Consider the following 14,820-nt stretch of genomic DNA (forward strand, 5'->3'; position numbering starts at 1 on the left):
AATTTACGGAGAATATAGCAAGGGGAAGTAGATAGGTGATAAAGAGGAGAGGTCCCAGGATAGAGCCTTGGGGCACATCAGTAAATACGGGAGAGGACTGTGAGGTGAAGGAGTTGATTTGGATGAACTGAGAGCGGCCAGAGAGATAAGAGTGAAACCAGCGTAGGGGCGTGTCGGTGATCCCTATGGAGGAAAGTCTGTCAAGGAGGATAGGATGAGAAATGGTGTCAAAAGCTGCAGTGAGGTCAACGAGGAGGATAGAGAGTAAACCGGCATCAGCTGCCAAAAGATCGTTCGTGACTTTTAAGAGAGCTGAAGAGAGCGATCATTCTGGGAGAGGTGAGAGTGTAGCTGGGAGTACACAACATTTTCTAGGATTTTGGAAATAAAAGGAAGGTGAGAACTGGGGCGAAGGTTCTCGAAGTCATTGGGATCAGATCCAGGCTTTTTAAGAATTGGTGTGACAGCCACCGTTTTGAGGGGGACAGGGGCGATTCCTGAGGATGGCGAGGAGTGAATAATGGCTGAAATAAATGGAAGGAGAGATGTCAAGCAGGATTTCACCAGAACTGATTTCACTGCATTAAAGAGAGAATGACCGGGGCCGTTTATTATGAGATTTTGGGGAACAACCTCAGTCAGAACATTGAAGATGGGTCGTGGCTGGGTCTTCCAACACAACACCGACCCGAAGCACACGGCCAGGAAAACCAAGCAGTCGCTCCGTAAGAAGCATATCAAGGTTCTAGCATGGCCCAGACAGTCTCCAGACCTGAACCCAATCGAAAATCTTTGGACTGAGCTCAAACTGTGTTCTTCAGCGACAGCCCAGAAACCTAACTGATCAGAGAAGATCTGTGTGGAGGAGTGGGCCAAGATGCCTCCTTCAGTGTGTGCAAACCTGGGGAAAAACTACAGGAAACGTTTGACCTCTGTAATAGCAAGTAAAGATGACAGTACCAAATATTAACATTCATTTTCTCAGGTGTTCAAATACTTATTTACAGCTATAGCACACAAATAAATCGTTAAAAAAATCATGCATTGTGATTTCTCAATTTTTCTTTTTAGTTTATCTCTCTCACAGTGGACAGGCACCCACGATGAAAATTGCAGACTCCTCCATGATTTCTTAGCAAAATAACAGGGTGTTCAAATACTTATTTTGTTCACTGTATATGTCAATTACATTTCATAATATTGGAACGGAACAATTGCAATGTAAATGTAATCCTTTCATTCACACTCTTAGTTTGAAATCAAAACCAACATGTACAGTACAGCTATGAACGATCCACAGTTCGGCTACAGTGGCACACGACCTGCATCACAAGATGTTAAAGGACATTGGCATGCACTTCCGACAGATCACAGCTGTTAAAATATATATATATATGTTGTTTATTCTCATTCAAAGTTGGTTTTATACACAATTGCAGTGATGCATATGGGCCGCACCCTTGCACCATTTATGCATTTTGACAGCCGCTGGCGCAACTTTGTAACTCCACTGCGCCAGCACCAGCGCAAGTCTATTACGATTGGGGCATATTGCTACATAAGCCACGCCACATATGACATACTTTTGTTAAAATAGCGAAATAAATTCATTTAGTTAAACAGCTATTCAAAACTGTTTGTTTTAATTTTGTTTGACTGTCGTCTTTCCTTCGCGATATCGAGCCATAATCATCTTGAATTTGTTTTGGTGCGCTCCATAGTCGTGGTTGAGGATATCTCGGGCTTTTCCATGAACTGCTGGAAACGGCCGAAAGAGATCGTTGAATAATTATTTACCTGTGGTGCATTGCAGTATCTACATACATCGACATCAATGGTTACAATATGGAGCATAAGAACAGGAGTACAACTCTAAAAGACATTAAAAACAGGGAGCAAACAAACAAACATATACTCATTTTTTAAGACACAATTGAATGAATGTGCGGAGCACAGTGACAATTCTTTGCAGTGAATTGCTGCTAATAATTCGAATTTAGTGGATTATGGGAATGATTGCAAAGCATTTGCAGCACATTGGAAAAGTCTGTTCTCTTTGTCTTCTCTGTAATACCATACAATATCAAAATAGCACAGGACTGATTGTGTAGTAACTAAAGAACATTTAGTGTTTGTTTATTTTATGTATGAATAATTTTTTTTGACTTGAATGAATTTTATATATTACAAACATAGATTTACTATTAAGAATAATTGTTTTTTTTGCAATTTAGAAATATACTCCAATGAATATATTTTGGTTTATTTCAATCAGTTTCAATCAGCAGTCTAGTTAAATCGGACCCATCAATTTTAGAATTTGGCCTGCTTTTCAGACACAAGGGGACTAACTGGCCCCCTTTTTTAATTTCCCAGATGCATCCGTTCATTTTCCAAAAACATTGATCTATAGCACCACATGCAGCATTTTAAAATGGTTCTCGCAGGCTCGGTAGTGATGTTTCTGCATGTAATACGCCATAGAACAGACATGTTGTGTGGCCCGAGGGCCACATACCCGCTCCTGCCATAGAGGTTCGAACAAATACATCATTCTCATTCAAAGTTGGTTTGATCTGCAATTCACTGATGTTAATCTGTAGCACCACAAGCATTATTTTAAAAAAGTACTTGCACATTACCATAGTGATTTTTGTGCACACCATAATAAAACACAAGTGAATATGTATTGTATTATATTTTGTAAAGGTGTGAACAAATAAATCAATTAATTAAAAATAAACAAAACATCAAAATGTTAATTTGTCAAGTGTTTCCGTACTACAGAAAAAATATTGGATTTAGTATTTTTATTTGTAATTTTATGTGTTTTCTTTTATAATGTACAGTATTGCAGTATATTTTTAATCACACACTAATAACGGGTTTGGGAAGGAACTGATGAATTGCAATTCTATATATTTCAGTGAGAAACATTACCTTTCTGTAAATACTGTTTTCATTTGACTTATTTATTTTATTTTTTACAGCCTGTTACCCCTTGAACTTGGATGTGTAGATGGTCCCGTTGGAGGTGCTCTGGAGTTGGAGCCCAGACTTAGTCAAACGCCATCTCTCCTTGAAACTGCTTTATCTCAAGATAACCCTGTGTTAATTGGAGGGTCTACAGAGAACAGTATTAGCCACACCTCTTGGCCAGCTGCTCCAGACATCACCAGGGAAACCAGGAATCGAGAAAATAGTCTTGGAGACTGGTAATCGCAATATGGCACGCACCCATCCAGTCAGTAATCTTTATCTATCCTTTGAAGATAGATGCAGCATAACACATAATCTTTATTTTTCTAACACACAATCTTTATTTTTCTATCTATCCATCCAAAAAACCTGCCTCTCCCGCACACATTGAGCATAATCTATTCTATTTTTCACCAAAGTTGACAATGTTTTAATTTTTGGTAACTCACAGCCTTACGTTTATTTTCAGAACAGACCCTTGGGCCAGCTGAAGAAAAGTTGCGATAGCTAAATTTAGCCGTAAAAAAATGTACATAAACTTACTGCTTTAGTTTATTAGCCACAGGTCTCCACATTATAATTTTTGCGAGGGAATTCACATAGATGCATTTTCAAGAAGACTCTTAAATACCATTGACGATGACGCACTCTGAGTTACACATCTGTGCGCCACTTGGTAGCTTTTGAGCGCTATTTGATCATTTGCCATGAACCATATAAGATTCTGTTGAGTAAAAATTGGTATGGTACTCAAAAACTAAGTGATTAAGCGCATTGGATTTACAATAGCAAAGCCAAATAATGTATGTCATCTACAGAAAAGTGTCTGTTATCACTGTGTACCTTTGTTCTAGTGGTGGTTTATCTCAATAGTAGTGTTGATTTGCATCCATGTCACAGCTCAAGAGATGATTCAAATGACAGACTCCTGAGTTCACCCTACGCATGTCGGTCATATTGCCTCTCACAGAATGACGGGCAGGATCCTGGTGCTGAGCAGAGGTAATAAACATGCTCTTGTTAATCCTGCTACACAAAGACATGTTTCTTTTATTTTCAACACACTGTCTCATTGTTTGGATTTAGTGACCCTGAGGATGATGTTGCGGGTTCATCATCATCTTCTGCAAATTGTGGCACACATTCCTCCCATAGAATACAAGTTAAAGACTGGAAGACCTCACCCAGAGCCTCACCAAAGTTGAAGAGAAAGACCAAAAAAAATGAGAGGTGTTTAATGATTCGTGTCAATTTGAAAATGAAATAATTAACAAATAACAAAACATCATTTCTTTTTTTTTTTTTTTTTTTTCTCAATAGAGAATCGCCCCAGTCGAGACATTTGGACTCTGGTCAGGTAAAGTATTACAAAGAAGTAAAAGTGTTAGAGAAAAGTCTATATCATTTGTTTTTATCCTGTTACAAACCTGTTCATAACCGTGTTTATGCTTCGGTATACTCGTATTCAAATTGGAATGAAACTTGTGCCCGAACCGAATCAACATAATATATACAAAAACTTCAATTGGAATGAACATAAGTGAAGTACAACTTTATTGTAAAATGTGCTGTATACAGCACAGATTAAATTTCTTCCCTCTCAACCAGACTACAATTAAGAAGAGGAGCCCCTGTGGGTTCCTGCGCTGCCAAAGAACAGTTAACATAAAATGACAAAATAATACAATACTACACAACACAATACACATAATAGCCATTTCATGCTGATCCTCTGAGGTGGTATATTACTTATGCCAGTTTGATCAGAAGTCATGTATATGATTTTATTGTAAAACCCATATGGCATCCTTTCTGCGCATAATCCGCATTGACACAAATGTACAGTGACATTAATTCTTACACACTTCAAAATTGGCAGTTTCTCACTAGAGCTGGTCTCGGACGGGAGAACTTATTTTTAAATACTTGTAACTTAATGTCCAGCTGTTGATTGACGAAAGATGTCAAAACGATTGTCACTTCTGAGCTACACACCTGACCCCCATCCCAATGAATACTGCTATATTTGCATGTTGCCTTCTCCATGACACATTCCCGTCTATGCAGTCCACATACTTTAACAAAAACTATTTATTGATCATATTGACAATTTCAAATGTACTAATGGATAAAATAATGGCAACAGTGGCAGCAAATACGAGAGGTGGTTAATTATATAACTTAGCCATAAACCCAGGATGTCCAAAGCCCTCAGATTGCTTCCCTAAGTTGTCAACCATGAGACGTGTGTCACAACTGTTGGCCTGGGGGACCACCGAGTCTGCAGGCTGGAGAATATCTTCATCGTGGTCAAAACCACAGGAATATACCACAGAGTGTGCCTTGCCATCCTTTTGGTGATATGGAGACCTCTCATTCATTTGAAGTTGCGGTCGCTCATGTACATTAACCAACCTGGTGAGGTGCACACTACTGGCAACAAAAAATGTTCCCACCAGCATCACTATTTCATTCATTACTACATATTGCTGGTACACTAGAAAAGGGGGTCTCTGTAAGGTCCTTCTGTTAAATGTAATGGAACATGTGAAAACCAGACTCCAATAAGTAAACCTTCAGTTGGAATAGTTTGAACCGGAGTGACCCAAAAAGTTTTCATTTAAACCCGGCCAGTCTTTCTGCATGTGCACTAAGTTTGTGAGTTTAATGAATTCAGGACAAGTCAATCTTAAATCCTGACCAAACCCGTTTTTGAGTAACATTTTTTTTCTTGCGTTTTGTTCATGCCCTCTGCAGATGAATACAGATGTGCAGCAAGAGTTGTTGATGTTTCTCCAAGGCCAACAGAGAGAGTTAACTGAACTACGTGGACAAATTGAAGCCATGCAAAGCTCTATTATGGCCCAAGTAGAACGTGCACTGACTAACCATCAGGAACAAGAACGTATCCTTCATATCTACTGAGAATGGAGCATGTCGGTTTAGTTTGTCTCGTAATCCTTATAAAGAGCATTTGCAGAGCTCACACAGTCAGAGAGAAAGAGACTTAATTGTGGAATTTGAACCTGAATCATGTCATGATATGGGACATTAGTTTGTCGAAAAATGTGTCATTTTTCCATCAATGTTTTCTGAATGTTTTGTATTTTGAACATACATACTACCTACCAGTCTGACATTATAGTGCCCAATCTTGTCTCATTTATAGCCCATATACAACAACATAGTCTTGTGAACTTTAACTTTCAATGTTCTCAGAGAGAAGACTAGAGCGGGTTTTGGCGGAGACTCTGAATCAGCAGCATCATCAGAAACAACTCAGTCAGCAACTGAGCCAGACCCTTTGCAATTCCCTAACAAACAAGATGGACAAGGTTCTTCGAGAGGAGATGAAGAAAACTGTTCCGCCAAGTAAAGAGAAGCACAAACAATTATGGATACAAATGTTTAAAAAAAAGTACCTTCGACAAAAGGTTGTTTTTATAACTGTGACAGTCCTTCGGAAGATGGTTGAGAGATAATCGTTTCATTTCACCGCCAAATAGGTCGTTTTCATATGATTCACTTTTTTTTCTTCTAACGTTTGAGTCTCATCCCAAATGTTTTCTTCCATCAACTACAGTTATCAGTTTTGATTACCGGTAGTCTTGTACCTTATTTAGCTTCTCCCAAATGTAGCCCTCAAATCATATCTGAATGCAAATTTTGAATAACCACGATTCAAGTTGTGCCCAGTCAGGAAACATTGCGACTAAGATGGATTGATCTTTGGGCCCTGTGTAATGAGGTGATTGTGTGTGTGTTTTTTTTGGTCTTTTTTTTCTTACTTGTTTAGCCATTTCAAAGAGTCTGGAGCCAGTGACATCACAACTGAACACCACTATTTCTTCTAAACTGACCTCTGTAGAGGTTACTCTGAAGGACAATGTCAGTAAGGTTGTCAAATCCAAGGTAGGCATCTGTGCTTCACCACCATTCCTTGTGTGACACTCCGTGATCTAAGATCTATATATGCCTTATACAACCAATTTAGATGTACATTGCTCACTTTAGGCTCTTTCTTTGTTGCTAGAACACCACAGATGCAATTGGCCGAGCCGCCGCAGAAGCAATGCAAGGTCCGATTCAGGCTGCCTACAAAGATGCCTTCCAGAGCATCGTGCTACCTATTTTTGAGAGAAGCTGCCAGAACATGTTCCAGCAAATTAATGAAAGTTTCAAGCAAGGAACACAAGAATGTAAGTCAATGTTCATTGTTTCACCAAATCATCACATTGCTCAATTTACACGCTGAGTTCCACACTGCTTACGTTAACAAAAAAAAAAACAGATTGCCTCTAAAATTCTGATCATGAAAAGCAAGAATGGGTATTTTAAATACTGGAGGGGTCCACGTTTGTTCATGACTCCAACTGGAGAGCCACAGAGCAAAGGTCGTACAAACCAGATGGGTGACAAAAATGCCTTTTCAAATCTGAACAAAATACAGACGCGCCCCAGATGACGGACATTCGAGTTACGACAAAATGGTACATATGAACATTTTTGCGGGTATTGTATGTCGAAAAAGAGGTTTCAAAGGCTGCATGCATTACGCAATGGACACCAAAGCTTACCAATCAGCGCCTGGCTATGCTGAAGTGTTGCCAACGAGTTCAGGCCCCGATCCGCCCAGAGTATGTTGGCGGGGAGGAAAGCCCTCTTCCCTGTTGACGCTCTAGGACAGGGGTCGGGAACCTTTTTGACTAAGAGGACCATAAAAGTAAAATATTTAGAAATGTTTTTCAGTGAGAGCCACGCAAACACGCACGCACATGATTTCAACAAAATGTCAGAATGTATTATTTAAAATAACTTTGTGATAATACTCATCATTAATATGAATACTTTTCCGTTCCTCATGATTGGTAAAAAGAAGCCAGCCGAACAATCGGAATGAAAGTCAACTTGCCGGGTCCATAGGTGAAGTTATTGCTAGCTAGCCTGCACACTGCTCATGAGCTTGCATGCTTACTTTCTGCTGTCTTTCACAGAAGTATATTGAAGCTAACGTTAGCATGAGGCTTGTCAAAGTGCCACTGATATTCAACTGTTTCATTCATGGTATCGTTTCATTGCAAATTAGAATCATGGCAGAACCTCTTCTCTCCACAAAGGCAAATCCTTCGGTCCATTCAACCTGAAGTGTACGTTACTCATATTTTTTTTTTTTACTCGTCAAGCTTATTTAAAAGGGGGCGTCTACCTGTTACGACATCAACGGCTACCAAGTCAGTATCATCCAATCAAAATTGCGCTTTCAGCCAACTGCCGCCCAAAGTGGGAAGGGGCAAGGGGGCAGGGCTGGGAGGGAATTGAGTCTCCTGACTGCCTGGTGGCAGAAACTGTCCTTGAGCCTGCTGGTTTTGGCTTGGAGACTCCGCAGTCTCCTACCCGATGGCAGCAGGCTGAAGAGGCTGTTTCGCCAGCGATCCTGATGGCTCTGTGGGTGAGGCGGGTGTTGGAAATGTCCTGAAGGGAGGGGAGAGAGACACCAATGATCTTCTCAGCTGTCCTCATGATATGCTGCAGAGTGTTACGGCAGGACACGGTGCAGGCGCCGTACCACACGGTGACACAGCTCGTCAGGATGCTCTCGATGGTACCGCGGTCAAAGGAGGTTGTGATCTCTTCTGAGCTTGCGGAGGAAGTACAGGAGCTGGTCGATCTCTTGTCCAGTGATGCCGTGTTGTGGCTCCAGGACAGGTCTTCGGATATGTGCACTCCCAGGAACTTGGTTCTGCTTACTCTCTCCACTGCAGCATCATCGATGGTTAGTGGAGCATGCTGGGGGTGCACTCTCCTGAAGTCCACAACAATCTCCTTTGTCTTCTCCACATTCAGACGGAGATTGTTGTCCTTGCACCACCTGGCCAGGTGGCCGCCTCATCCTGAAACTTTATGAAGAGGGTGGAGCTGGGTGAGGATGGTGGGCAGTCATGTGTGAGCAGAGTGAAGAAGAGGGGGCTCAGCACACACCCCTGGGGGGCCCCTGTGCTCAGCGTGATGGTGCTGGAGGTGTTGTTTCCAACTCTGACTGCCTGCGGTCTCCATGTCAGGAAGTCCAGCAGCCAGTTGCACAGGGAGGTGCTGATCCCCAGTTTGCTCAGTTTGTCGGTGAGCTGTTGGGGGATTATGGCGTTGAATGCTGAGTTGAAGTCGATGAACGGCATTCTGACGTAGGAGTCTCTGGTCTCCAGGTGGCTGAGCGCTGTGTGGAGAGCAGTGGAGATGGCATCATCGGTCGAGCGGTTGGGCCGATATGCAAACTGGAAATGGTCGTGGTTGGGGGGGGAGGGCAGGCATGATGTGGTTCGTCAACTAGCTGCTCGAAGCACTTCATGTGGATGGGATGAGTTCGACCGGGCGGTAGTCGTTGTGGCAGGTGGGGGACGACTCCTTTGGGAACGGGATGATGGTGGTGGCTTTGAGGCACGTGGGGACAACAGCCTGGCTCAGTGAGGTGTTGAAGATGTCCGTGAAGACATCTGTGAGCTCCTCAGCGCAGTCTCTCAGAACACGGCCAGGAATGCCGTCGGGACCCGGGGCTTTGCGTGCGTTGGTCCCTCTGAGGGATCACCTCACGCTGTCCTGGGACAGTGTTAGCACCTGGTCGCCGTGAGGTGGTGGGGTCTTCTGTGCTGGAGTGGTGTTGTCTGCATCGAAGCGGGCGAAGAAGTCATTCAGCTGGTTCAGCAGAGTGGTAGAGTTCTCGCAGGTCTGTGAAGAGGGCTTGTAGTCTGTGATGGTCTGTATCCCACGCCACAGGTTCCTGGTGTCTCTGCTGTCTCTGAAGTGGTTGGCGATCCTCCTGGAGTGCTGTCTCTTGGCCATCCTGATGCCGCGTGACAGGTTGGCCCTGGCCGTCCTCAGGCGCAGCTCATCGGCAACTTTTTAGGCAGCGTTCCGAACCCTAAGGAGCCTGTGGACTTCACCCGTCAGGCTTGTGGTTGGCACGGGTGGTGACGATCTGGTGACAGTCACGTCATCCATGCACTTCCTGATGTAGGAGGTGACAGCGTCAGTGTACTCCTGGAGGTCAGTGATGTTGTCGTATGTGGCCGCTTGTCTTAACATGTTCCAGTCGGTGTTGGAGAAGCAGTATTTGAGTGCCTCTGACCGTCAGGCCACACCCTTATCTGCTTCTTGACTGGTTTGACAAGTGACCAGGATGCGGGCATTAGCATGATAGTGGAGTGGTCCGAAGCTTCGAGGTGGGGGATGGGGGAGGCTTTGTAGGCTCCTTTGTGTGTGGTGAAAGCATTCTCCAGAATGTTGTCACTTCTAGTCGGAAAGTTAATGTGTCCCTGGAGTTGTGGAAATACGCTTTTCGGGTTGGCATGATTGAAATCGCCAGCCAAGTTAAGAACTGCCTGTTGCTCGCTGATGTGCTGATAGAGTTCATTCAATGCCGCGCGCCTGTTGTTGACTGAGCTCTATGGGATGTAAACTGCTACCAGCAGTATGGCACTAAATTCCCTCGGCAGGTAGAATGGCCGACATTATACGACCGTAAGCTTCATAAGTGGTGAGCAGTGTAGCTCCATAAGTGGTGAGCAGTGAGCAGTACCACAGCAACGTTGCGGCACCAGGCATCACTGATATAAACAGAGTCCCCCGCTGCAACTCCCCCCCCCCCCCCCCTCGACGAGTGCTCTGTCTGACCGGAAGCTAGTTAGCTGGACTAGCTGGCTGGCACTGTCCGGTATGCTGTCGTTCAGCCATGTTTCCACAAACACAAGGGCAAAACACTCACCCACGGTCTTGGAAGTTGAGCGGAGAAGTCTTGTTTAGTCCATTTTATTGTCCAGGCAGGGTACGTTAGCCAGCGTGATGGTAGAAATGGTTGGCCGGTGGGGGCTAGCCGCGAGCCTAGTGCGGATACCTCCGCGCTTCCCCCTCTTCCGTTTCCTCACACACCGCTTGTGGCGCCTCCACTCTGGGTTGGGTGCAGAAGTAGGGGTCGGTGGACGAGCCGACTCCCGGAGCAATCCGCACTCGCGTAGCACTTCTGCATCAGCTTGTTTTGGTTTTACAAAGGAACTGCCGATGTCCAGCAGAACCTCACGGGAGTAGGTACGCCTCAGGTGTAGCGAGGCAGACAGAGACGAACATTTACAAGAGTGTGACAAACATAATAAACACGAAAACGGCAATTTGCTGGGAAAGAGAGTAGCCGCTGCGTGGTCACGCGCCGCCACCTTGAAAAAAAATTCTGTGTTTTAATGGAGAAAAGAGAGCGGCGAAGCATTTTAGTCACAATTACAAACAGTCTACGCTGGCAGAGTTTTGGAATGGCAGCATAGATGCACAACTAACTGAGGGTGATCTGTCGGACGAATCTGAGCCGGATCTGGATTCTTCCGATGAGTGGCTGCCATTGGGATCGACGAGCAGCCGGGATACTTCACCGACAAACCAGCAGAAGCAGGCAGGAACACCCACCCGGAAGTTCAGGTGCGCATTCACATTTGTTAGTTTTATTTTGTTTGCTAGGTAAATCCCTCCTGCAATAATCTGTAATAGTTCAGATGTTCAAAAAGCCCAGTTCGTCGAGTTATGTACAATTACGTTCATACTGTGACATCATAAGCGCACACGTGATGCTACTGTTATGTCTCAAGCGCATGTCGATGCCTTCTTTTACCTCTGATGCTGTGAGATGAAAATGCTTCTACAGATAAAAATATTTCTACAGAGCCTTGTCCGAGTGGAGTATCCCGCCCCAACTCCCATAAAATATAGAGTGCTAAATGGAGAAGCATCAGCTGCTGACCATCGCTCCGACACCAAAGAAGGCACGACTAACCAGACACCGCACAGTCTGTGCACGGCGTGGGCTCCAGGAGTGAGACAAGACTTTATTGCAAGTCATGATCAGTCCCGCTGCACCCTGGAGAGTGCTTTACCACACTAACAAGAAGTATATATGATATGTAACTCCTTCATGTATGATGATGACTATGCTTGCCCCAAGGGAGGTGAGATTGGGAGCTATATACACACTTGTATATAGCTCACGTGCACACCTGTAAATAGTTAAAACAAATGCACACATCTGTAAATATCTCACGCACACAGCTGTAAATAGTTCAAACAGATACACACGTCTGTAAATATATAATTCTTTTCTGTTTCCGGTTCTGAATCTGATGTTATAAACCTAAATAAATTTACTTTTGTCACCAAAAGTATTTTTCGTTGGTGTTTGATTAAAGTAAACAACTGTCAAGATATTTGAAGCGTCACTTGAAGTTAAAAATATGGTCCTTGATCACCTTTCTGATTGAATTTGCTTCGCTGCAGAAAAAGCTTTTTGGGAAAAATCAGGCATTTGGGCTATACCCACCTGATTTTAACAGCCTATATCTCCAGACCCAAATAAGCTAGAAATGAACTTTGCTGATAAAAGAAGTGAGTCTAAGGTTTCTAACGCTGTATTGAATATTTATTTAGTCCTACAACTCAATATTCTGTGGGTCCTGCAATTTGAGTGAAAATGACGAAAAACCCCTGGCACTGGAGTGGACAATTTTTTCCACATTTGGCAGTGAATGAATTAATTGTCTAAAATATCCAAATACACATTAGTACCTGTTCATATAACAAGATGTTGGTTGATATAGTGACAGCATGACCCGAAATTATGTGCGATAGTTCTGAGGGTGTGCTTTCTCACAACATTGTGAGCACTTCAACAAACTGTCGATTCTGCGTGAAGGAAGGACAAATACAATTTGTTGGCCATAAATGGGGTGTTTTAAAACTTTATAGATAAATGTGAACAAAATTGACGGTTTACAATCTAGGGCGTAAACTTGACTACAACATGGTGTGTGAAAATTTATCATAGCTACGCTCTTTGAGCCAAGGACTGTTTCATTGGTGTGGATTTTATTTTTTGTTTAGTGGGTAGCTATTTATTTTCATGTTCAATCAAGAAACATCTTTTGACCCTTGAGGTGAAATTCAGTTGTACACATATGAACCGTGGTTCAGACTCACATAAAGCTTAGAAATAAATCAAGTGATGCTACTGTGTAGACGAGTCAGCACCTTCAGCATCTTGGGAGTTGATGCATTCCTCAACCAGAGGGATCATGCCATAGTAGTAAAATGTTTGATGCCTGTAGCACCTAATCCCGATTTTTGGTCACGTGGGTCGGTGTAATGAAAAGTATGTTCCTGACCAGTGTTGTAAAAAAAAGTCTTGTCAATCGACACTTTCTTCTGTTCTTGAAATATGTTTTGAAATGTATGATACCTGGACACTCAGTCATATCTGAAGAGAACATTAAACTTTATTCAACTCATGGACCAGATTTTCAACCAACATTAGTGAAGACCTGCAAAAGCATTAAGGGAGAAAAAAAGCTGCATTATGTTTCCATTGATGAAATACCATTTAGTCTTTTCAACTGCGTGTTAATTAAAGTGGTGTATTAGGTTGTCTCCCATGTTTTGCCTCTGCTGAGTCTAATAAATTTATGAGATTTGTGGAGGTAGATTAAATGCTATTACAATGAGCAGTCAGGAACTATTTCAGGCTGCTCTGGATCACAGCCAATCTTATACACGCAGCAATTATCTTTATTGTTATTACTTGTAAAATGCTTAGGTCAATTAGAAACTCATTGTAGCCAACAGTCCTATTTGCCTGTGTGAGGATAAGATTGAAGTTGTTGCTCTTCCTCTATAGACATACAGCAGCTCGAGGCCCATGCAAAAAGCAAAAAGCAGAGAGAGCAGGAAACGCGAGACTCGATGATTGACCAACTGCAACGTATGATGGACGGCTTCCAAAGCTCCAACCATCAACTGGCCAATAGCATCACAGCTAACATCCGGGCTGAGATCCAACATCAGATCCAGCTGATGGTGGGAAAGTAAGTGTTTTGAGTCATCCATCGTCACTCAAAGTAAGCCTCTTGGTTCAGCAAGCTGCGATACTACAACCTGAAAAGTGATGAATATGGTCAGCTTTATAAATCTCATATGTTGAACAATGTTAAAATTATAACGGCGTTGCCCTTGCAAAAATAATCATTCTGCTGACATTATCTATGATACGTCTGTGCAAAACATTTCTACCAGTAATTTCCTTAGCAACATTAGACCACAGCTGCCTGGTGTTTGTGTTGATAATTGTAAATTGGTTGACGACATTTAACGCCTTTTCACTGCTTTGAATGAGATCTAAGGTAATAAAACAGAACTACAATAAAAACTACACTGGGACCCAATTCCAATGAAGTTGGCACCTTGTATTAAATTTAAAAACAATACAATGATTTGTGTAAGCTCTCAGTCGTACAGGAGTGGTCCATCGATGAGGTTTCTTCAGCCGTCATCTGTACAAAAGTGAAGGTTTCGGACGTTTCGCCTCCTATCCAAGAGGCTTCGTCAGCGAACTAAAGTCTGACTGGTCGTATCGGCCCCATTTATATATCCCTAATGTCCAGACGTGGTGGCGCCGGACACAGCTATGATAGGTCCCTACTCTCAGGTTGGGGGGGGCATTACCCCCACTCCAACCGGTATCACCTCATCAGCATAACGACCCTCATCAGCATTACGAAAGTTGCCTAACCTGTTTTGCCTAAGCAGGCTATTGTATGAACGATCCAAATTGAACCTCACCCCACCAGACCGGTTTAATGAAGGATTTTGTTGTTTTATAAGAATCACTTCTTCTACCCCCCTTTCAAACCATCTATGTTCTTTCGCTAAGATTTTAACCTCATTGTCGTCAAATGAGTGGTTGCTCGCTTTTAGGTGCAAATGTACTGCCGATTGAGGTCCACTTGTATTATCCCTGCGATGTTGATAAAGTCTTTTTTT

At 42.9% G+C, this 14,820-nt stretch overlaps 1 protein-coding gene across 1 annotated transcript in view; it reads left to right on the forward strand.

Annotated features, from left to right (window-relative positions):
- The window catches only part of edc4 (enhancer of mRNA decapping 4), a 48,007-nt gene that overhangs the window by 25,698 nt on the left and 7,489 nt on the right, over positions 1-14,820 (forward strand). The window contains exons 19-27 of the mRNA XM_088997449.1: positions 2,991-3,215; positions 3,880-3,981; positions 4,066-4,209; positions 4,300-4,336; positions 5,737-5,884; positions 6,199-6,351; positions 6,776-6,891; positions 7,013-7,178; positions 13,679-13,865. Coding sequence (XP_088853575.1) covers positions 2,991-3,215; positions 3,880-3,981; positions 4,066-4,209; positions 4,300-4,336; positions 5,737-5,884; positions 6,199-6,351; positions 6,776-6,891; positions 7,013-7,178; positions 13,679-13,865 — 1,278 coding nt within the window. The remainder of the gene's footprint in view (positions 1-2,990; positions 3,216-3,879; positions 3,982-4,065; positions 4,210-4,299; positions 4,337-5,736; positions 5,885-6,198; positions 6,352-6,775; positions 6,892-7,012; positions 7,179-13,678; positions 13,866-14,820) is intronic.

This window comes from Hippocampus bargibanti, linkage group LG05 (assembly GCF_051943395.1).
Source record: "Hippocampus bargibanti isolate YZ-2025 linkage group LG05, ASM5194339v1, whole genome shotgun sequence".
NCBI lineage: Eukaryota > Metazoa > Chordata > Actinopteri > Syngnathiformes > Syngnathidae > Hippocampus > Hippocampus bargibanti.